This window comes from Martes martes, assembly GCF_963455335.1.
Source record: "Martes martes genome assembly, chromosome: 4".
Taxonomy (NCBI): Eukaryota; Metazoa; Chordata; class Mammalia; order Carnivora; family Mustelidae; genus Martes; species Martes martes.
The window spans coordinates 52404572-52428814 of NC_137891.1; the positions used below are offsets into that span (position 1 = coordinate 52404572).

Genomic DNA, 24243 nt, shown 5'->3' on the forward strand with positions numbered 1-24243 from the left:
GTTCTGGGAAGGCATGTAGACACAGTAATTTTGATGGGTAATTTGCTTTCTCACTGACTTATTTAATGTTCTCTATATTGTCTATTGCTGTATAGCTAATTATCCTAAAAATTTTGCAGTTTTAGACAACACTTATTATCTCAGAGTTTGCTAGGGTCAGGAATATGGGAGTAGCTTGGCTGCATGGTTCTGGTCAGGGTCTCATAAAGTTACAGTCAAACTGCCGGTCAGAGCTGTAGCATTTCAAGCCTCAACTAGGGCTGAAGGATTCATGTATGTGATTGTTGGTGACTTCAGTTCCTCAAGGGTTTTCTGCTAGCAGCTCCCCTCATTTCCTTGCCATGTGGGCCTATCCATGGAACAGCTCTTGATGTTGTGACAACTTCCCCTGGGGCAAGAAGGGGAAAGGGACAGAGGGAAAAACAGTAAAGATGGAAAACACAGTACCATTTTTGTGAACAAGTCTTCACAGTTGCATATTGTAACTTCTGCTTTGACTGTTGGTTGGAAAAGAGTCACTCGGTTCAAATTCATGCTCAAGGCAAGGGGTGTCAAGTTCTGCCTCTTAAAGAGAAGAGCATGAGAGAATGTGTAGAGTTATTTTTTTTAAACCACCACATTTCCTTAGTAAGTTCTCATCTGCAACAAATGTGAGTTCATACTCACATGTGAGTGCCTTTACTTAACTCTGGTATTACATTTGAGAATCTGAATTTTATTTTTCATATGACTTTGCTCTGGGGGAAATAAAATTTTCTCACTTTATCAGTCTGAAGGAAGAAGGAACAACAATAGAAGAGTGGTGTATGGACTTTTGTTATGTATTAAAGTAGACTCTGAATCTAAGGAAATATTTAGGTTTGAAAATTGCTGAATGCAGTGTGAAGATTTGGAATTTGTCATTCTTGCTTGTAGTTTCATTGGTGAGGAATCTGTGGCAGCTGGGGAAAAAAGTGTCTTAACTGACAGCCCTACATGGATCATTGACCCTATTGATGGAACAACAAATTTTGTACATAGGTATGTTTTTTAAAAATGTTAATATTGTAATTATTGTTTGTATATTAACTAAATGGACCCAGATACTTTAGAGAATTATATAATTTGTAGAGTGAAATGTATCATGCAGAATTTTCATCAGATATGGAAGAGATGATGAAATATTCATGCTGTGACTTAGGCAGTGAGAGGCCCTGTTCACCATTCTTTTTCTCACTGGTGGAGCCATATAGAAATGTAAGCAAGCAATATTGCTGCTTTGAGATTAAGGAACTAATGGAGTCAATTTTGGGGGTCATAGTGTTGTCTATATAGAGTGGGTTCAGTCCAGGAGAAAAAACTATTAAAAAGAGTGTGGGCTTTAGGATCAACAGACTTGGGCTTGATTTCAGATGCTTTTTTATAGGCTTTGTGACCTTAGGCAAGTTATTAATCTTTCTAAGCCTCAGTTGTTGTTTAATGTGTGAAATGGACATCTTAATGCTACCTTCCTTATAGAACTGTTTGTTCATGGGATTCAGTGAGTAATACTTTTATATAAGACCTTGTGTAGTGCCTGGCACAAAGTATGTAACTCAGTATAGTAGCACTAAAAGAAAGCCTGAGGGATTTGCCGGTGACAGTTTAAATGGGTAGCCTAGTTTGTTGGGATTACACATAAATGTTATATTTGAAGTTGCTGTGTAGCTATACATATCTTTACTAGTACAGAATTGTTAGTCTGTAAAGCTAAGATCTAGAATCTATATGTGGAGTGTTAACGTGGAAAGATCCTCATGACATAACAAGATTCTAATACGGAGTATATACTATGGTCCCATTTTTGTTAAAATGAAAATTATTAAATATTAAACTTTTTATTTTCGGTAGTTGAACACATTTTGTCTTATTTTATTCATCTTTACTCTTGAATCAGAAACTATAACCTATGTGTTTAAACTGTCATGGAGCCATAGCAATAGTTGTGGCTAACAGTTTACTTTTCACATGTGAAACTTCAAATTTGGTATTAAAGACAAGTAACATTTTGTTCTGTACAATTTGATGTCTGTGCTTATAGGTCCTGACTATGGGAGAAATAACCACAGGAAAGAGACTTCTTAACCATGAACAATTGAAATTTTTTTTTAATTTTGTATTTTTTGAAAAAAAGTATTTTACAGTTAACTATCGTCATGGCATTTGACATTCCAAAGATATAAAATGTCATGCAGTGCAAAGTGTCCCTCCACTTTTGACCCCAGTTTCTCAGGACCAGTCTCTGGAGGTGGCCACCGTTATCTGTTTCTTGTGAATTCTTTCAAAGATGTTTCATGTCTGTAGAAGCTAGAAGCATCCTGAATATATGTATGTTTATACATGTACCACCTGTCCCCATAGTCTTTGCATACTGTACACACTGTTCTGTGGGAGGAGGGTTGAAACTATATGAAAAATTCTGTAGTCATTTACATTATGAAAAAAATGTTTATTGAAAGTAATTTTTATCTTGGTTAACTTGTATATATGTGTGTGTGTGTTTTTTTTAAGATTTCCTTTTGTAGCTGTTTCGATTGGCTTCACTGTAAATAAAAAGGTATGCTGTTTAAATTTATAGTAAAATGCCTTGCTCTCATTTTCTAAGAAAGAGTACATAAATTTAGGTTTGTTTCTATATTCAATTTATATAGCTGCATTATTTCAAAGTAAGCTGCAGAACTGTTAGAATTGGCATGATACTTTTTCCAGTAAAGAAAATTTAATGTCTGAGAAGCAATAATTAAAAGGAAAAAATACAGACAAGTAACTGAAATACAATTCAGTATTTAATCACCATTATATATGTGATAGAGTCAGATGTGATAGGAGCTGATGTGTGATCTGAAATGCTAGATGGAAGAGGTGGGATTTGAGCTAGGAATGCCTTAAGGTGTCTGTGAAGGGAGACTTTGAAAGACCAGAAAGTGGTAGGGGCCAGAACATGGTTGGGAAATGCTGAGTATGTTCAGGAATCCAAATACTTGCTTTATCTGAAACCTAGTAGAATACAAGCTGTAGCTATTGCATTTCCTTGCTGTTTGGTTATTTGATTGATCCAACAATGAATGATGTTTACTAACATCTTACATACCTGACGTCCAGGAGCTTGTGATTTATTTAATCAGTATGTATACAGGAGAGTTTAAAAAACTGTGAAAATAAAAACACATCTTAGGCACAGGGTTGCACTAATTAGTGAGAACCTCTGAAAGAAGCTAAAGGAGCCTTTACCCTATAATCAGCCTTGGGCTATGTGCTGTCGCTGCCATTGAACTAACTCACAGTTCATGCAGAAGTTAGATGTGCAAACAGATAAATACATAGTGGAACTGTGAAACAAATGCTGTGAGAACATGAAGAGGGTGTATCCAGTTCTGCCCAAGAGTGGTTTGGGGAAGATCTTCATAACAGAAGGGGTCTTTAGAGTTTGGTCATGTGAGTTGGGTTTTAGAAAAGGAGGAGTTTTTCAGATAAAGAAGAAAAGGAGGAAAGTATTTTAATCAGAACAGCTTAGAGAAGAGCATGATGTGTGCAGGGAACGAGATGTTCATTGTGAGTGAACTCTGAAAGTGGCAGGAGCAGAAATGATGAGGCGAGTTAGTTGTGGTTTTATTGTGAGGCACTGTGACTTGTCTATGCCAGAACATTTATTTTTAGGCTGTAGAAAACCAGTAGAGGTTCTTCAAGTACAGAGTGACAGATAATTCTAGCAATGCAGAGATCATACCAGAGGGGCAGGGTGGGTGATTCTGAACTAAGATTGGGCAGTGAGGGTGGCTGAGGAAATGCCAAAACCAAAAAGTACTTTCACAATAAAATTTGAAGAAGACATTTGGGGAAGGAATGATGTGTGATCAGGTAATAAGTGATCTTTGACCTCTTTGGTTGAGGTTTCTGCAAGATTAATGGAAGCATAGGTTCTTCCCTGTGATAGTGGGGTTGTAGGTGGTACAGGCCACAGTTAAATATGGTAGTTGAATTTATGAACTGGAAAGAACAAACCTCTAAGAATATAGATATCCAAGAAGGGGATGGAAGAAATGGAAGAGTGAACAAATCCTGACCTACACAACTTTTAAGGGTTGGACAGAGAACAAGGTCCTCAGAAAAAGTGACACAAAGACAGATTAGTGAAAGAGGTAGGACTACGTATATTGCCAGAAACATGGGGGTACTGGATTAAGTAATAAAGTATGGATGATGGTCAGCAGTCTCCAATATTTGGAGATGGCATTTGGTTAGTAGGAGTTCATGGGTAATCTCCTTCGGGGAAGTTTTGGAAGTGTGTGTGATCAGGGCAGAAGCCAAATTGTAATTGTTAAGAGGAGAATAAAAGAGATGAAGTATAGACTACCCTTTAGGCAGTGAAGGGAAAAGGAGAAGATAACATCTTGAAAATGTTGTGGGGGAGGTAGAAATTTGGTGTTAAAGTATCAGAATGGGAATATGAGAGGAGGATCAGTTGGTAGAGGAGTATTTCAAAGATATTCGAGAGGGTCGGAATCAATACGGAAGGAAGATTCGCCTTAGAAAGTAGGAAATACTTACCTATCTGAGGCAGGAGGGTGAGAGGTCAAGGTGTGTGCTCTTAAGTTGAGAAATGGATGGGACAAGAGTCAAGGATTCAAGTCTGATGACCTCTTTCCTCTGTTTAAGCTGGAAGTTAGCATTTTAAGTATCCCATAATAGTTATTTGGAAACATTCTCAGTATACAGATTTTTTTGTTACTGCCTTAAAAGTATTGATTTAATGATGAAAAATACTCAGGTTTGATAAAGGAAACTCTTTTCCTTCTGCAGATGGAATTTGGAGTGGTATACAGTTGCCTGGAGGATAAGATGTATATTGGCAGGAAAGGAAAGGGAGCCTTTTGTAATGGTCAAAAATTAAAGGTTTCACAACAGGAAGGTAGGTTTATCCTCTAATTTTTGGTGTGGTTGATATTCTATATATGTTTTTCATTATTTATGAGTTAACCAATGGAGTTCTCCCAGTTTTTAACAGATTCATAAATTACGTGTCTTTTCCCTTTACATTTTTATTTCCACCACAGTTTTGAATGTGGTAGTGGAAACAAGGAAGAAAGTATAGTCCAGCAAACACCACTCAGACTCACCGGCTTGCTAAATGCTGGGGATAGAAAGATGAATAAGAATGGCTTCCTGCCCCTGTGAAGTTCATGGTTTATTGTTTCAGCCACGACATCTCAAATTCTTTGTCAAATTCCTCTGATCTGATGTCACTGGGACCAGTTGATAGACTGTAAATCTAGGGGGAAAAAGTCTGTTAATGTTGGGAATCATTAAAAATGAGGTCTGTACATTTTTTTTGACCTTGATGATTGGCATTTTGTCTTCCATGTGACAGCTCATTGAACTTTTGAGTCCCTTTTTTTCATAAACCATGTCCAACATTTCCCACAGTTTGTACTTCAGATTCTTTTAACTGCAGCAAGAACTTAAAGATACTTGCAAATCAGTCTAAGTTCAGAATCCCCCTACACTTTTATAATTTTTTTCCTCAGACACTTAAGTTGAGAGCAGATTTTTAGTTCCTTTTCTTTTTATTGAACTCTAAAACCCTAAAGATTGGGACATATCCTAATTTTTAAGATAACATGTGAAAAAACATGCATCTTATCAAAGTGCTGAGTGAAATAAGTCAAGCAGAGAGAGTCAATTATCATATGGTTTCATTTACTCGTGGAGCATAAGGAATAATACGGAGGACATGGGAGATGGAGAGGAGAAGTGAGTTGGGGGAAATCGGAGGGGGAGACAAACCATGAGAGACTGTGGACTCTGAGAAACAAACTGAGGGTTTTGGAGGGGAGGGGGATGCGGGGTTGGGTGAGCCTGGTGGTGAGTATTAAGGAGGGCTTGTATTGCATGGAACACTGGGTGGGGTGCATAAACTGAATCTTGGAACACTGAAAAAAAATTTTTAAAAATTGAAGCATTTCAAATGCAAAAAAAAAAAAAAGTAATGTAACTTTTGTAGAAACTAAACCTTTCCCTTTTTATAATTTTTTTGCATTTTATAGTTCTTAATTAGATTATCGGATTATTAGAAGAAACAGTAATTGTGAACATGTTCAGAACAAGCTGGTAAGCATACACTGGTGGAAGGAGATGAAGTGTAGGGTACGCTACACAGGGAGTCTCTTAGCCAAGAGTGTTGAGTGTGTTATGAGCTTCGATCATGTTGTTTCAAAGATGGAATGGAAAGCATTGGGTAATCCATCAATTTAGTAAATGGAGGTCAGCCACCATTCAGTTTAAAATTTTGTTTTATTTCAAACCTATATTTAAATTATTTATTTTGTAAATTCTTTTTAAATATTTAAGGTATTTGCTTATTTCCCACTAAAGGTATCATGCATGCAAGCAAATTGGTTATATTTTATATTTTGGGGGGATGATCAAAGAAGCAGACTACTTGATTATGAAAACAACCACTTAAGGATAATAAATTTATCAGAATTTTAATACTTCAAGGCTTAGAATGAAAGAAATATGGTACAACTAGGACGAGGGATGAAAATGGTCCTATTTTATTTTGAATTACAAGTATCACATTTTTTAATCAGAGTTCTTATTACTAAACTTTAGTGATTATTTAAAACATTTTCTTTTAGATATTACCAAATCACTTTTGGTGACAGAGTTTGGCTCTTCCAGAACACCAGAGACTGTAAGAATTGTTCTTTCTAATCTGGAAAAGCTTTTGTGCATTCCTATTCATGGGTAAGCTCTTTTCATTTCTTCCCTAAAGTTCCAGAGAATTTAACATTTTCAGAATAAATTTTCCATTAACAGACTTGGGATCACTCCCATAATTATAATTTTGTAATATAATTAAAAAAACCTTTTTATTTGAGAACAATTTCAAACTTAACAAAATTTGCAGAAATAATGGGGAAAAAAAAAAGGATACTCTTTACTCAGATTCACCTGTTGTTAACATTTTACTCCATTTGCTTTATCATCTCATCATTTCCTCTGTGTGTGTGTGTACATACATGAATGCGTGCATACACAAATGCATATACACCTTTTTTCCTCTGGACTGTTTTAGGGTAAATTATGTATACTATGGCTCTTCACTCCAAAATACTTCAATTTATTTCCTGAGATTAGGGATTTTTTTTCATGACTACAATACAATTGTTGACTTTATAAATTTACATTTTATCTAATCTACCATTGATATTTAGTTTTGGCAGTTGACCTAACAATGTCTTTTGTAGCATTTTCTTCCTCCAGTGCAAGTCAGTGTAGGGTCAAGCATGAAAATAGTTGTCACATCTCTTCAACCACTTTTGATCTGAATATTTCCACAGCCTAAGAAATTACCCACTTCCTCTCAGTTTTCAAATTATTTGCATAGAAGAATACAAGGTAGACTCTTATAATTTATTTCTGGTTTCTATCAATAGTTACTTCTCCCTTGTTACTTGTTCTTTTTTATATTTGTGCTTTTTTGTTTTTGGAAATCTTAATCACTTAGTGTTTTGTCATTTTTCCCCCCTAGAGAACCAGGATTATGATTTATTAATCTGATATACAGTTTTTCTCCTCTCTGCCTTGAATTTATTTTTATTCTTTTTTTATTAATATAAGTGTTTAGGCTATGAATTTTTATCTTACTGCTGTTTTAAATGTATCCCACAGATACTAATATGTAGGGTTTTCATTAATTATTTTTCACAAAATCTGTAATTTGTATTTCCTCTTTCACCTGAGAGTTGTGTTCTTAAATTTATATAAGGAATTTTTTTAATTTCATTTTTAATTTTAGTAGTTTTATTACATTGTAATGAATCTGCTGTTGAGCTTACTAATATTTTATTTGTGCCTAGTATATGATTAATTTGGGGGATGGTTCTGTACATACTAAAAAAAGTATATTCTCCATTATTAGGGTATAGTGTTTGATATATAGCCTAAAGATGAATCTTACTATGTTGTTTATTTTTTTGTCTACTTCACCTGTCCCATACATTGGTCTTAGTTTTTTGCTTGAATTTAGGAAAGGACGGTAAGCATTTTATAGTTTTCCAAGTCACTCTTAGATTGTATGAGCTCATCCTCTTATAGATTCCTTGAGAATAGCACATGTGCATAAGACTCCATGAGTTCTAGCACATTCCGTACTGTTTTTCTTGGGCTTTGAAACTTGAACAGCTTGGCTGGATATAATATCCTTAAGAAATAGTATGAACTAAATGTCTTGAAAATACTGTTTTACTGTTGCCTTGCTTTGTATGTTGCTTTTGAGAAATCCAGTGCCATTCTAATTTTCTTGGCTTTTAAATTCATATTTTGGGATGCCTGGGTGGCTCAGTTGGTTAAACGTCTGACTTTGGCTTAGGTCATGATCCCAGGGTCCTGGGATCCAGTCCCACATCAGGCTCCTTCCTCAGTAGAGAGCCTGCTTCTCCCTCTGCCTGCTGCTCCCCCTGCTTGTGTGTGCTTGCTCACACGTGCTCTTTCTCTTTCTCTCTGACAAATAAATAAATCTTAAAAAAAAAAAATCATGTTTTACATGGTGAGGGGTTAGAATATGACTGTAAAGATGAAAATTCAAAATGATTCTGAAAAAGGAATTGATAAGGAGTTGGTTGGAAAAAGAAAAAAAAGAGAATGTGATCAGGCTGGAGACTAGAACAAAGCCATGTGCTAGATTTAGGGTATATTTTGATGTATTAGAAGAAATTGTATCCCAAAATTTTAAAGAAAAAAAAAAACCCTATGTGTATACAAAAAATAAGGTTAAATACAGTGAAGGGATAGAATATGACTATAACAATGAAAATTTTAAAAGATTTTTTAAAAAGGTATTGGTAAGATACAATAGTTAAAAAATGTATAAATAGGAAAAAGGAAAAGTTAAAAAAGTAGAATAAGAAAAAAATAAAATTTACAAAAGTTAACTTTGAAAGACTAAAGGATCATGGGAAAAAAGCCATGAATTGTGTGTTGTTTTCCCCTAGCTCTGGAGTTCTGCAGTTTTCATTGATCAGTGAACTTGGTCTTAGATGGATGTTCTTGCTGCTCTTCTGATGGAGGGGCCTTTTGCAGTGATTCTCAAATATCTTTGCCTGAGGTGGAATTGCACCACACTTGGCAGGGGCTGGGCTAAGTAATCCGCTTGGGTTTGCTTTCGGGAGCTTTTGTTCCCTGAACATTTTCCATAGAGCTCTAGAGGACGGGAATGAGGATGGTGGCCTCCCAATCTCCAGCCTGTAGGAGCCGAGAGCTTGGGGCCTCACTCCTCAGTGCACCCTCAGAGAAAAGCAGTCAATCCCTCCCTTCTCCCTGGTCTCCGGCCACACTCCATGCTCATCCCACCTGTGACTGTGTTTCTATCTCTGGCACATGGCCCCGTTTGGACTTTCCAAACCCAGCAGCTTCCTGCAGTGTGCTCCTGTGCCGCTCCTCCCAGAGGAGGAAGGAGGGGGTCTTTCTGGATCTGCCACTTGTAGGGTCCCCACTGGAAGAGCAGTGGCTTGACTGGGCCTCGGATCTCAGATTAAGGTAACCCCGAGCTGAGATTGCACTCCTCAGCTCCATCTCTGTAGCCGGCTTTCCTGCTCTGATACCTGGGAGCTCTGCCACACTCAGGCACCCCTGGTCTTTCTGTGACCCTGCGGGTCCTGAAACCACACTGTCCCTGCAAGGGCTCTACCCTCCGCTTAGCCTCTGGAGCGACGTCCCTCAGTGGAGCAGACTTCTAAAAGTTCCAATTTTGTGCTCTGCTGCTCTCTCACTTGCCAGGAGCCGGCCTCTCCTGCCGTAGTCTATCTTCCTGTTGCTTCGGATTCACTTCTCCGTATGTCCTACCATCTGGAAAGTAGTCAAATTTCTGTTCCTAGAATTGCTGCTCTTCTACTATCTCCTGTTGAGTTTGTAGGTGTTCAGAATGGTTTGATAACTATCTAGCTGAACTCCTGGGACCTTATGATATTTCAGTCTCCCACTCCTCCGCCATCTTGCTTCCTCTCCTCACTTTCTTAAGATAGCTTTGTCTATGTTCCCTCTGGCTCTTCTGCTCCCTTCTCCTCCTTGTCACAGAGTCTTTTCTGCCTCCCTCCCCAACTCTGTATCCTCAAGCTTGCAGTGCTCTATTAGGATTTTTCTGTTTTTTCCTCTAGTGACAGAGAATTTATGTTTTCTAGTTCCTAGAATTGATGAAGGAATGGTTCCTATAGGTTTTACTTGTCCTCATTGATTTTATTTTTATTTTGGGGGAAGATAATAGTGAGTTTTTTTGTTTGTTTTTTTTAAAGATTTTATTTATTTATTTGATAGAGATCACAAGTGGGCAGAGAGGCAGGCAGAGACAGAGGAGAAAGCAGGCTCGCCGCTGAGCAGAGAGCCTGATGTGGGGCTCAATCCCAGGACTCTGGGATCATCACCTGAGCCGAAGGCAGAGGCTTTAACCCACTGAGCCACCCAGGCGCCCCTAATAGTGAGTTTTAAATCAGAATGCCACTATTATGTTCCAAACCTCAGAGTCCTTCTATAATGGAAGTTTTGTAGATGAAGAAATTAAAAGCAAATATTAAACAGGTATATACATTTGTCCTTAAAAGAGAAGCTAGAGTTTTGAGCTTCTTAAATTTAGTGTAGTTAATGTGTATGTTAAGTAGAATTCCCCTGACCTTTATTGTGGTTGTTTTCATGAAGAAAAATAGAGAAAAATAATAACCACAGATTTGGGGGATTTTATTTCACTACCAATTATGCCTACCTTTTGCCTTCTGAAAATATTCACTTAAAAGACTCTTAGAACTGACCAAAGAACATCTGATAATCCAGACTTATTTGTAGATGACTTGACTGAGATTCAGAGAGGTAAAGTGACTGTCTGAAGTCACACAGATGTGACTAGAACCCTGGCTTCCAGACCATTTCTCTTTCTCCAACATTAGACTTTCATTTTAGGAGTCAGGACATTACATGTATAGTTTGGCCTGATACAAATGATAATTCTAGGCTGTAGATCTGTGATCTGTTTTGTAATAAGTAAAGTAAAAGAAGTTCCTGTCAAGAAGGTATAGGACCTAGGGGTGCCTAGCTGGTTCAGTCTAGAGCATGCAACTCTTGTTCTTGGGGTTATGAGTTCAAGCCCCACATTGGGCATGGGGCCTACTTAAAAAGAAGAAGAAGAAAAGAAGGTATATAATGTCCCAGAATGATGTCCTTGAGGGAAGAGCAATATGATTAAAAAAGCCTGTAGCTACAGCGCTATTTTGAAGCAAGGACTTTAACTGCGGGCTATAAAATGGTTATGTTATTCATAAAAGAGCTATAAGTGCTTTATAACTTTAACCTTTTCTATTTCCATGGTCTGAAGTAAAAAGTAAACAGTGCCCTTTTATTTTTGTATTTTCTTAAAGGTAGAACAAGGAAAATACTGCTAAGAAGTGCTGACTTACTGATTCTTTCTGTGATCTTTTGCATTCTGCTGATTGAGTTTTTCAATGTGAATTTGGAAGGGTTATTTACACATACACATGCACATGAAACTAAAGAGAGTTATAATTTGAATGAATGTCTTAAGTAGAAACAGTCTAATAAGTTCCTAACATAAATGATATTTATGTAACAAAGTTAAATCATTACAGGTCTATTTCTTTTAGTTTAATTTTTAGGGACTTATTTAGGTGAAATGCACATCCATTTGCTTCTGTAATGTTTTCTGGCATCATGGTTTAGGGAATAATTTCATCTTAAATATAGTCTTTGAGGACCTTTCAGATGTTAGGCACTCTCCTGGGGGCTTTGCATGTATTTATTATAACCATTAACAACAGTGTCCAGAGTAAGTTGGTATCCCCATTTTGATGACAAGAAAAGTAAAACTTGAAGAGGAAACTTTCTCAAGATTACAGTTTTAAGCAGCTAAGTAGGGGTGCAGACTCAAATCTCTGTGATACCAAAGATAGTCCTTTTTTACTTTATGCCATAAATTCTCTAGATGGATCAGACTAAGATAGGATTCAGAACACATTTGTAAAATCTATACCACAGTCTTGATTATTTGATAATTAAGTACTTTCTGGCAATATTTGTCCATAAAAGAATATGTTCTTTTCTGACTATCAGGCCCCTTGCCTGAGAGCCCATGATATTTATTAGAAATGAACAGAAGCATTGCCAGTAGGTAGCAGTATTGTTCTTCCAGCCTACAGTTCTATCTCTGAATAGAAATACCAAGGGGTTGGGACGCCTGGGTGGCTCAGTCGGTTAAGCCACTGCCCTCGGCTCAGGTCATGATCCCGGGTCCTGGGATCGAGTCCCACATCAGGCTCCTTGCTCAGCGGGGAGCCTGCTTCTCTCTCTGCCTCTGCCTGCCACTCTGCCTGCTTGTGCTCTCTTTCTCTCTCTGACAAATAAATAAATAAAATCTTAAAAAAAAAAAAAAAAAGAAATACCAAGGGGTCATTTATGAAAGAACTTGATATTTGCTTTCTAGGATATGAGCTATGAACTATCACATATCCCATGAGAAATGGGGAAAATTCCATATGCCATTCTTTATATAAACTATCAAAAGCCACTAAAGTTCATTTGGTTTTATGTATTTGAAAAGCAGTCAAATGTCTGTTTAACATTTGTTACTAGTTCTTTCTTAAATTTGATATGCAATAAGAAATAGGCAGGAAAGCATATTTGAAATCAAAGGCATCACATAATTTGAATCTTTTTTTTAAATTGATTTAGTGTAAACATGTCTCGTTTTTAACCGTATTTTGGTGGAGTCTTTAGGGTGTTCTATGTATAGTATCTGGGCAGCTGCCAGTAGTGACAGTTTTACTTCTTCGTTACCAATTTGGATGCCTTTTATTCCTTTATCTTGTGTGATTGTTACAACTAGGACTCCCAGTATGTTGAAGAAAAGTGATGGGAGTGGACATCCTTGTCTTGTTACTGCTCTTAGAGGAAAAGCTATCAGTTAGTATTTTACCATTGAGTATAATGTTAGCTGTGGGTTTTTCATATATGGCCTTTATTATGTTGAGCTATGTTCCCTGTAAACCGACTTTGCTGGGGGTTTTTAACATAAACAGGTGTTGAAATTCGTCACACTTTTTCTGCATCTAGTGGGATGATCATGTGATTTTTACTTTTCATTTTGTTGATGTGGTGTATGATATTGATTTGTGACTATTAAACTATCCCTGCATCTTTGGAATAAATCCCACTTGATCATGGTGAATGATCATTTTAATGTATTGCTGAACTTGGCTTGCTAATATTTTGTTGAGGATTTTGCATCTGTGTTCATCAGAGATACTAACCTGTAGTTTTCTTCTTTTGTAGTGTCTTTGGTTTTGGTGTCAGAGTAATGCTGGCCTCATAGAATTAATTTGGGAGCTTTCCTTCTTATATTTTTTGGGGGAATAGTTTGAGAAGAATATGTATTCTTTATTTTTTTATTTTTTAAAATTTATTTTAGTATTAACTCTTCCTTAAATGTTTGGTACAATTCACCTGTGAATCCATCTGGTCCTAGATTGTTGTTTGCTGGGAGTTTGATTACTGATTTAGTTTCACTGCTAGCAGTTAGTTTGTTCAAATTTTCTATTTCTTCTGATTCAAGTGTGGACGTTTATATGTTTCTAGGAATTTATTCATTTCTTCTAGGTTGCCCAATATAACTTTCATAATATTCTTATAATCCTTTGCATTTCTATGCTATCGGTTGTTATTTATCCTCCTTCACTTCTGATTCAGTCTTTTCTCTTCTTTTTGTTGCTGAATCTGGCTAAAGGCTTATCAGCTTTGTCTTTTCAGAGAACAAGTTCCTAGTTTCACTGACATTTTCTTTTTTTCTTTCTCTTTTTAAGTCTCTGTTTCTGCTCTAGCCTTAATATTTCCTTCTATTAGCTTTGGGCTTTGTTCTTTTTATAGATCTCTTAGATGTAAGGTTAGGTGTTTGAGATTTTTCTTGTTTCTGATTTAGGCTTGTATTGATACAAACTTCCCTCTTAGAACTGCTTTTTGCTGCATCTCAAAGATTTTGGACAGTTGTATTTTCTTTTATCTCCATAGATTTTATTCCCTCTTTGATTTTATTTTGGATGACCCATTGATTGTCCACTAGCATGTTGTTTAGCCTCTGTGTATTTGTGTTCTTTCTAGATTTCCTCTTGTAATTGATTTCTAGTGTTATACTGTCGTGATCAGAAAAGATGCTTGATAGGATTTCAGTCTTATGGATTTTATTGAGATATGTTTTATGGCTTAACATGTGATCTGTTCTGGAGAATGTTCTGTGTGCACTTGAAAAGAACATATATTCTGCTGTTTTCAGGTAGAATGTTGTATATATATCTGTTAGGTCCATTGGTCTAGTGTGTTGTTCAAAGATACTGTTTCCTGTTGATTTTGTCTCTGGATGGTCTTACACTGATGTAAGTGTTGTGTTAAAGCCACCTACCATTATTGTCAGTTTCTCCCTTTATGCCTGTTAGTAGTTGCTTTATATATTTGGTTGTCCAATGTCAGGTGCATAGACATTTACAATTGTTATATCCTCTTTTTAGAATGTTACCTTTATCATTATATAATGCCATTCTTAGACTTTAAAACAGAGACTGTAACAAAAGACAATTTTGTGTGATCTAAATATTGCTACCTTGGCTTTTTGTTTCACTGCTGTTTGCATGGAATCTTCTTCTGTCCATTAAGTGTATACATGTCTTTAGGTCTAAAGTAAGCCTCTTATAGGCAGCAAATGGATAGGTCTCTCTTTTTTTTTTTTTTTTTTTTTTAATCTTTTTGGTCACCCTGTATCTTTTGATTGTAGCATTTTGTCCTTTTACCTTTAAAGTAATTATTCATAGGTGTGTTCTTATTGCCATTTTGTGACTTACTTTCTGGTTGTTTTTCTCCATTCCTTCTCTTTTTCTCTTCCCTTGTGGTTTGATGGCTTTTTGGTGTTATACTTTTAATTCCTATCTCCTTTTTTGTGTGTGTTTATCTATTATAGGTTTTTGATTTGCAGTTACCATTAGGTTAATATATAACATCTTACAGGTATAGCAGTCTATATTAAGTTGAGGGCCACTTAAGTTCAAACAGATTCGAAAAGCACTAAATATTTACTCCTCACCCACATTTTATGAATGTTATATTTTATATAATTTTATTTTGTGTATCCTTGATTCATTATTGTACGTATAATTCATTTTACTGCTTTTGTGTTTTTATCTCCATACTGGTTTTTTAAGAGGTTTGCCTACCTTTATTATTTATTTGTATTTATTCATGAAATTTCTTCCTTTCATAATTGTCTTACTGTTAGGGCCTATTCTTTCCACTCAGAATTCCTTTCAACATTTTGTGTAATGCTAGGTTAGTGGTAATGAACTCCTTTAACTTTTGTTTGTCTGGGAAACTCTATCGCTCCTTCTATTCTAAATGATTATCTTGCTGGAGAGAGTATTCTGGTTGCAGGTTTTTTCCTTTAAGCACTTTGAATATATCATGACACTGTCTTCTAGCCTGCAAAGTTTCTACCAAGAAATCAGCTGATAGCCTTATGGGGTTTCCTTTGTATGCAACTGTTTTTGCTCTTGTTGCTTTTACAATTCTTTTAATAATTAATGTGGCAGAAAGTAACGATAATATAGGGAGATGTGGATCTCCTTAGGCACTCTACCTCCTGAATATGAGGTCTGTTTCTTCCCCCAGGTTAGGGAAGTTTTCAGCTATTATTTCTTCAAATAAGTTTTCTTTCTTTCTTTTCCTTCTGAGATCCCTATGATGCTTATGTTATTATGCTTGATGAAATCTGAAATCATGGAGTTTCCTTATCTTCCTTTTTTTTTTTTTTGTGCAGCTTGGTTGCTTTCCATTACCATTTTCCAGATCACCAATCTGTTCTTTTGCATCCTTTGTTCTGTTGATTCCCTCCAGTGTGTTTTCCGCCCCCATTATTGAGCTCATCTCTGTTTGGCTCTTTTTTTTATTTTCTATCTTTTTGTTGAAGATCTGCGATCTTTTTTCTTTTTTTTTTTTTTCTTCCTCAAGTCCCTTGAGTGGAGAATATCTTTATGACCATTACTTTGAATTCTTTATCAGGCATAGTGCTTATCTCCATGTCATTTAGCTTTTTTGCTGCAATTTTTTTCTTATTCTTTCATTTGGGATATAGTTCTCTCTCTTCTCATTTTGTCAAACTCTGGGTCTGTGTATTAAGAAGGTCAACTCTGTCTCCTGGTCTTGAAAGTAGTGGCCTTATGAAGAAAAGCTTCTGTGCCCTGGAGCCCAGTGCCCCTGGTCATCAGAACCAGGCACTACAGGGGTGTCTTTGTGGGCTCTGTGCACCCTACTGTTGTGGCCCAGTCACATTTGCCTTTAGTCCAGTTGGCTACAGTGACCTGTCTTATTTTGCTTATTTTGCTTGCTATGGACACATCATACCAGGTTTGTTCCTGCACCACTGAGAGGCCTGAGACTACTGTATGTTTGTATGTGGGAGGTGTCTACGTCTAGTTTGCCTTAGCTATGGGCACTTCAGAAGGCAGGGCACTTTCCCTGTGGGGCTCCCTGAGAAGCTTTTTTTGGTGGGAGGGGTGGGCAGTCTGTTTGCTGTAGCTGCAGGCACACCAAGTGCAGGGCACTCTCCTGGGGTGGCCAGCTCAGTGGTTTGGTTACTGGGTGGGTATGCTGGTGTGTGAGGTTATCCCTGCCTCTACCCAAGGAAGAGTCACTTTGCAGTGGTGCTGGTCCTTGCTGGGGCTGTTTGCTGGATGTGGTGGGCAGGAGCTGCTTTTCAGGGATACATACCAAGTTGTGGGGTGGGGGCTGTATGGGGTAGATGTGCAGGTGAATGGGAGGGTGAGGTATATAGTGCTAGTAAGATAGGTGGACAGGGTTTACACAGGTTCCCACATGTGTCAGCCTACTTAGGCTAGGGGAGAGGAAGTGAAGTGGTGCCTGCCTATATTTTTGTTCTTGGAGAAGTTTCCTGAAGATTCCTGCCCCTCCAGCACTTGTTCTGTGATTAGTAAATAAGTCTCTTTCTGTGTATACCACAGGCACTTTTCAAATTGCTGCTTCTATGCTGTATCTAGGCTGGGCTATTTATTATAGGTTTTTTGTTTTGGGTTATTTTAGGGCAAGGACAGTTTCCCACTGCACTTCAGCTCTTCCAGAGCTAAGCCTGCTGATTTTTAAAGTACCTGGAGTTAAACCCTGCTGATTTTAACAGCTTTCAAAGTTAAGCCTCACTGGTTATCAGAGCCAAATGTTATGGGAGCTCATCTTCACAGTGTGGTTCCCTAGTGCCTGGGGTACCTGGCATGGAGTCTGATCATCTCACTTCTCCACACTTGGGATGTTGCTCCTGTTTGTGTTAGTCTCACCCGGGGGGTTTGGTTCCATGGCAGCTCTGTCCCCTTCTGCCCTAAAGAGGGCAGAAGATTTGGTCTTTCCACAGTTAACTTTGGAAGGTCTGTTTTGCCAGACTTTGGGTCATTTTTCAGAGTGACTTGCACAGATAGAGCTGTTATCTTTGTGTATCTGTGGAAGGAGTTGAGCTCAGGAAGCTCATACCACTCCATCTTCCTGCTCCCCCCAACTCCTGTTATTTCCTTTTCAATGAACAGATCTCACAGCCTTATATGAAGGGGTTTAAATAATTACAAAAGGAGTTTGAGTAAAATCATTTGAAAATTACTTGCAGACATGATGAACACTTTTTCTTAAATATTTCAGTGTTCTTTAATAAAGGGGATACTCCCTAACATAATTATAATACAGTTGTAAAAATCAGGAAGTTAACAGTGATACATTACCTAATACAGTGACACTTTATTCAAACTTTGAAAAAAATCAGATCCAAGATTCAACCCAGGATCAAACATTGCATTTAGTTGTCATTTATCATCAATTTTTAAAAATCTGGAACAGTTGCTTGGTCTTGGTCTTTTATGATCTTGCTATTTTTGAAAAATGTATGCCAGTTATTTTGTAGTAAGTCTCTTGATTTGGGTTTGTCTGGTTTCCTCAAGATTGGAGTTATACATTTTTGTCAGGAATGCTAGAGAGGCAATGTTGTATCTTTCTCAGTGCATCACAGGAGGAGGCACTTGATAGCTTTTTGTCCCATTATTGGTGATAATAAGTTAGTTCACTTGATATTGGTAGACCACTATAAAGATGCTTTTCCATCATAGGTACAGGCATACCTCAGTCATATTGCAGGTTTGGTTCTAGACTACAGCAATAAAGCAACTACCTCAATAAAGCAAGTCAAATGAATTTTTTGGTTTTCTACTGAGTATAAGTTATGTTTCTACTATACCATGGTATATGAAGTATATAATAGCATTATATCTAAAAAAGCAATGTGCATACCTTAACATTTTATTACTAAAAATGCTAATCATCTTAGCGTTCAGTGTCATAATCATTGATCAGCATAATAATGAAAAATTTTGAAATATTGTAAGAATTACCAAAATGTGATAGAGAGACATGAAGTACCAATAGATTCAGTTTGTAAAAAAATCAATATATGTGATATGTGATAAAACAAAACACAATAAAATGATATATGTATGCATTACATATGTTAGGGGGAGGTAATTTGACATTATGTAAATACCAGTCTTGCTCTTGCTCATTTTGGCATTTATTAGTGATTCCTTCTTGAATCGGTTATTACTGTAATAGCTATCAAAGTAGTGTCCATATCTACATTAATATTTCCAGGGAAGAGGTACAAACCTGTAATACTCTTTTCAGGTAGGCTTTTGTCTCACCAGAGCCCGGGTGTGCTGTTAACCCTTTAGTCACACATGCTGATGTGCACACATGTGGCAATGACCAATAACATATTTTACTCCTCCTAGAGACTGCTTGTGTTATGGGGCTATAGTCCCTGCGTTGAGACAAATATGAATATACATGCATGCCATTATAGAAAAATGATGGCATTTTCTTCCATTTTTTTTCCCCTGAAAATATCTTTTAGTGTTTAGCATACTAAATGATTGCTCTGTGGGGATTAATTTTGTCATCTGTATAGTATATCAATGATAATTAGATAAGTTTTTTTTTAACTTGTAAATTCTCTCAACAATTAAACTAGAGGAGCCTTTTTGAAAGATATTTTTCAGTCTTATTTTTAAATGTTATTTGTTAGGATCCGAGGTGTTGGAACAGCAGCTGTTAATATGTGCCTTGTGGCAGCTGGAGTTGCAGATGCCTATTATGAAATGGGAATTCACTGCTGGGATATGGCAGGAGCTGGCATTATTGTTACTGAAGCTGGTGGAGTACTATTGGACGTGACAGGTAAAATTATGGAACAGTAAAAGCATTTTTCTCTCTGTTGGACTTTCCTTTATATGTAGGTTTTTTCTTTTAATATTTAATATATATTACTTAATATTTATTACATAAATTCTTAAAGGCAAAACAAAAACAAGGCATGTAGTTTTCTGCAAAATAAGAATAACAAATTGAGGGGCACCTGGGTGGCTCAGGGGCTTGAGCCTCTGCCTTCGGCTCGGGTCATGATCCCAGGGTCCTGGGATCAGAGTCCACATTGGGCTCTTTGCTGAGCAGGGAGCCTGCTTCCCTCTCTGACTCTGCCTCCCTCTTTGCCTACTTGTGATCTCTGTCAAATAAATAAAATCTTTAAAAAATAAATTGAGAGATAGAGGCAAGGATAAGAAGCCAATTATAATGTGGGATTAATAATGATAAATGATTAAGCCTCTTCAGACATGAGTATCAGGAACTCTTTTTTTTTTCCATCTTGAATTACTTTATTTTAAAATCACTTATACGTGTATAAACATAAAACCAAATTTAAGATACAACTATGAAGCCAAAACATTTTCAAATTAAAAATAAACCAAGCTATACAACAAAGAAAATTCAAAAGTATAATATTAATTCAATATGACCATTAATATTGTCCAGAATCTGTAACAGTGCTTGCTGTGGCCACAGTTCTTTTACTTTCAGATGTGTGTTCCATATAGTGAGCTGGAGCGTGACTCAGTTTGTCAAAATCTTCGTTTTGTCCCTGGCGTGAACACATTACTTAAATATGAAAGCTGCCTCCATTCTTTTCCCATTAGTACAGGTTAAATAAATGTTGTACACTGGAACTCTTTTTTTTTTTAAAGATTTTATTTATTTGACAGACAGACATCACAAGCAGGCAGAGAGGCAGGCAGAGAGAGAGGGGGAAGCAGGCTCCCTGCTGAGCAGAGAGCCCAATGTGGGGCTCCATCTCAGGGCCCTGGGATCATGACCTGAGCTGAAGGCAGAGGCTTTAACCCACTGAGCCACCCAGGTGCCCAAGTATCAGGAACTCTTGAGAAGCTACTGAAAATTATAGAAGGTCACTGAATCTGAGGTTTGTACCAAGAGCTTTTTGGTGACCACGGTGGTAGTTGACAGTGAACTTGCCCCACCTTCACTTTCTGCCTTGGGCCTAGAGAGGTTAACTTCTTTCTATGAACTGATGGTGAAATTTTTTTAAGTGAAGAGTGAACCTGGGCTAAAAGTATTCACTAGTGATCGGGGAGAAAAGCAATGAAGAAATAAAGAAATGGGAAGGAGAGTGATAGGAAAATGCTGTGCTGTGGAGTCAGATTTCCTGTCCATAGATTCCCAAACATGAAAGAGGTAATAAAAGTAATAAAAAGATTAGAAAAAGAACACAGGAAAGAAGTAGATGAAGCTAATATTACATTGCATGTTACCTCATGAATTTAAATTTAGAAAAAAAAATGACGTTTTTCAGACTGGTATGATTGAGACACCCGCCCCCCCCCCCCAAACTCTGGTATTTACTAAAAGATTCTTAAAACTCATTTATGTATTGCCAAAGCTTAAACATTATGATAATGACAGGTTTGTTTTTTTTTTTTAAGAAAACTGAAAGTATTAAAATGTTATGATTGACCAATAGCGCATACTGCTATACTAGTTTTACAGGAATCACGTTTGGTTTGATTTTAGGTGGGCCATTTGACTTGATGTCACGAAGAATAATTGCTGCGAATAATAAAACCTTAGCAGAAAGGATAGCCAAAGAAATTCAGGTGATACCACTTCAAAGAGACGATGAAGAGTAATTGCAGCAGCACCACGTAGTCACAACTGCTTCTCCCCATATTTGCTGACACACTGACAGTGTTATAAAACTTAGGACGTTTGTTTCGCCTGTGTAATATGTTCGGTTTAAATTCTTTGATATCCAGATAAAAAATTGCAGTTTGTTGTATATTTTACTAAGACTGAGTATGAAAGAACAGAGGAAATATTTCATTGTTTTAAAAAATTTTGTGTGTAAGAATGTGCTTTGGGGAAAAATACACAGGCAGTTGTTGAGACAAGGTATCAATCACATCACCTGCAATAGTTAGCAATTTAGAATTTCTAAGTATGTATGAGCCTCTGAAATTGACTATGTGCATAGCATTCTTAATTAGAGAGGTAACTTTTTGGAAAAGATTTTCTCCTTAGTTCCCAAAGCTGTATTTAATTAAATTTGTAAGTCTATAATGGGTACTTCCTAGACCAAGGTATTTTTCTTTGCAGAGAACCTAGTTTTACTCATCACTGCACACATAGCACCTAGCAGAGTATCTGTCAAATATCTGTCAAATATGGGCAATTAAAAAATAAGCATTGAAAGAATGAATATTTTGGAGGTAACAATTCCTAATTATAACTAAAGTAATGAGCTCACCACTCTTTATTTTTACTTTAGGTTTTAAAGTAAAAATGATCCCATCATCGTTTTCATATTTTACATTATCATTCTTTTTAACATTTCACATTGCCATACCATTTCAATTACTATATTGCCAGATATCATTTCTAATTGTGGGCATTTCTATAGTTAATATATTTTCTAAGACCCTGCATTATAGTATTTGTTTGGATTCAAGAAGCTGTTTCAGAAAAGCATTCTCATCAGCTATCTACTTTTCTACTATAATTAGATACACTATAAAATTGTACTGAATTCAATATTCATGTTTTAAAGATGTTCATACTTCATGGTTGTGCCAAGGAAAACCTAGAACCTGGCAGACTTTATTGTTAACTTTAACTTTATTGTTAATTAACTTTATTGTTAATATTGAACTATGTTTTTTCCCCAAATTTCTTAATTTCTTTGCCACCAGATTCGATTCAGTCTTAAAATATTCCTTAATAGTCTTTGGCTTATGAAACTCAAAGAAAATTATTCTGGTTCCTAGGTATTTTAAAAGGTTAATTGACTGCTTAGCCTTGTCCCTGGGCACTTGAACAGAGGTTTGTTATGGTCTCATGTGAGCCTTGTATTTGATAGAATGAAAAGTGCATCTGTAAAGTAGGTTATTTTATTGTTGTGCACATCTAATATATTTAAAAATATACTAAGATTTGAATATTATAGTTACTGTATTTGTGCTGTTGGTCATGTCCAGTAAAAATATCTTGTACTATATTACTCTATGGTTAATTTTTCAATTAAATTTATTTTAATTAAGACTGATGAAAAATTTTAAATAAGTATGTTTGAATGTTGTTAAAATTTGTAGTTTAAAGTACTTCTAGGTGTTTTGTGTTGAGTTGTAAATATTTGACATTTGCAGTTGTGATTGAATATATGTTCTTGGATTTGTTTGCCTGCTGTTTTCCCAGCTTTTCTAAAAGACTTGACTTAATTTTTTATTCTAAATTAGAATTAGATAATCAGTGGCCGAAATTTCTTTGGATGTTGAAAAAGGATTGACAAGTGAGTTATCCAACAATAGTTTGAAAATTTGAGTAATAGTCCATCTCTCCAACTCTTTTAGCAGTTTCTTCTAGTATTTACCTCCATCTTTTAAAGGAGGGATATATTCTATTACATATTTATGGGCTTTATTCATTATCTATTAACTTGCTGTTATAGAAGATAAGGATTTTGTACTTTTAACTCGCCCGTGAGTTACCTTTACCTCTTCCTTTTCATCCTCCTATTACAATAATATCTTTCTTGTTACTGTTAAATTTATATTCAGTGTTTAACTTAGGACTTTTATTCACTGGTTAGCTAACGAGTAGTGTGTTATGATTATATTTTCTCTCCTGTGCAACCTTTGTTCTTCCTGAAATTAATACATTTTCCCCAGGATTGTAAAACCTCTTTGTTTCCTACTTGTCCAACCCTAATCAGGTAGTCTGTTCTATTAGCACTGTTTTCTTTTCCTCCTACAGATACACTTTTGGGGGCCCTTTTCCTTTTCTTTCAGTGTAAATTGGTTACTGGCTAAGTATGCTGTACCACAGTTCTGGACCTTCTTTTTATTTCTCTTATGTTCAGTCATCTGTGGCCTTGATATTTCTGCTCATTCTCTCATTTTGGTGCGTGCATCTTCCAGATACTTAGAGGTAAGGTTTTGAAATCTCACAAGAGAGTGTCTATCCCTTCATTGATAGTTCGGGTAGTTTTGTTTTAAGATTTTATTTATTTATTTGACAGAGAGAGAGAGATCACAAGTAGGCAGAGAGGCAGGCGGTGGCAGGGGGTGGGGAAGGAGGCTCCCTGCTGAGCAGAGAACCCAATGCGGGGCACTATCTCAGGACCCTGAGATCATGACCTGAGCCGAAGAAGTCAGAGGCTTAACCCACTGAGCCACCCAGGCACCCAGTTTGGGTAGTTCTAAAATGCTAGCTTGAAAACAGTTTTCCCTCAGAATTTGCCTCACTTCAGAATTGAGGATGAGAAGTCTTTCAATTTTCAATCCATTAACCAAGTCTTTTTTTATTGAAAATCTTAGAAAACTCCAGAAATCAAAAGAAAATCCTAAATTTCCTAGTAATGGGATTTTTTCCCCCATCCATTGTGCTAATTAATTATTCATATCCTTTCATTCTGGGAATTTAAGTCCTTTAGTGTTTTGCTTCTTTCACTGTTTCCTCCCTTCCTCATTCTCTGTCCTCTTTCTGGAATTTCTCTTATCCAGGTATTGGACCTCCTAGGTTTATCCTCTTATTTTCTATTTAACATCTCTTTGCTTTTGTTTCTAAGGGACTTCCTTAACTTTATCTTCCTACCCTTTTATTTACTTTTTTAATGTTATACTATCCCTTAATTCTATGTCTGTCATTATCCCTTGAAAGTTCTTCAGTTTTCAGGGTTTATTTTAATGAAAATATAACATTAAAATTTGCGGGTACAGGTCAAGCACTGCTTATAGGGAA

At 36.5% G+C, this 24243-nt stretch overlaps 1 protein-coding gene across 3 annotated transcripts in view; it reads left to right on the forward strand.

Moving 5' to 3' along the window:
* The window catches only part of IMPA1 (inositol monophosphatase 1), a 34331-nt gene extending 11884 nt beyond the window's left edge, over positions 1 to 22447 (forward strand). For all 3 annotated transcript variants that reach the window (XM_080801505.1, XM_080801504.1, XM_080801506.1), the window contains exons 4-9: positions 916 to 1020; positions 2530 to 2575; positions 4819 to 4927; positions 6657 to 6765; positions 19187 to 19338; positions 21022 to 22447. In XM_080801505.1, coding sequence (XP_080657631.1) covers positions 916 to 1020; positions 2530 to 2575; positions 4819 to 4927; positions 6657 to 6765; positions 19187 to 19338; positions 21022 to 21137 — 637 coding nt within the window. In that variant the 3' untranslated portion in view covers positions 21138 to 22447. The remainder of the gene's footprint in view (positions 1 to 915; positions 1021 to 2529; positions 2576 to 4818; positions 4928 to 6656; positions 6766 to 19186; positions 19339 to 21021) is intronic.
* Positions 22448 to 24243: the final 1796 nt, after the last annotated feature.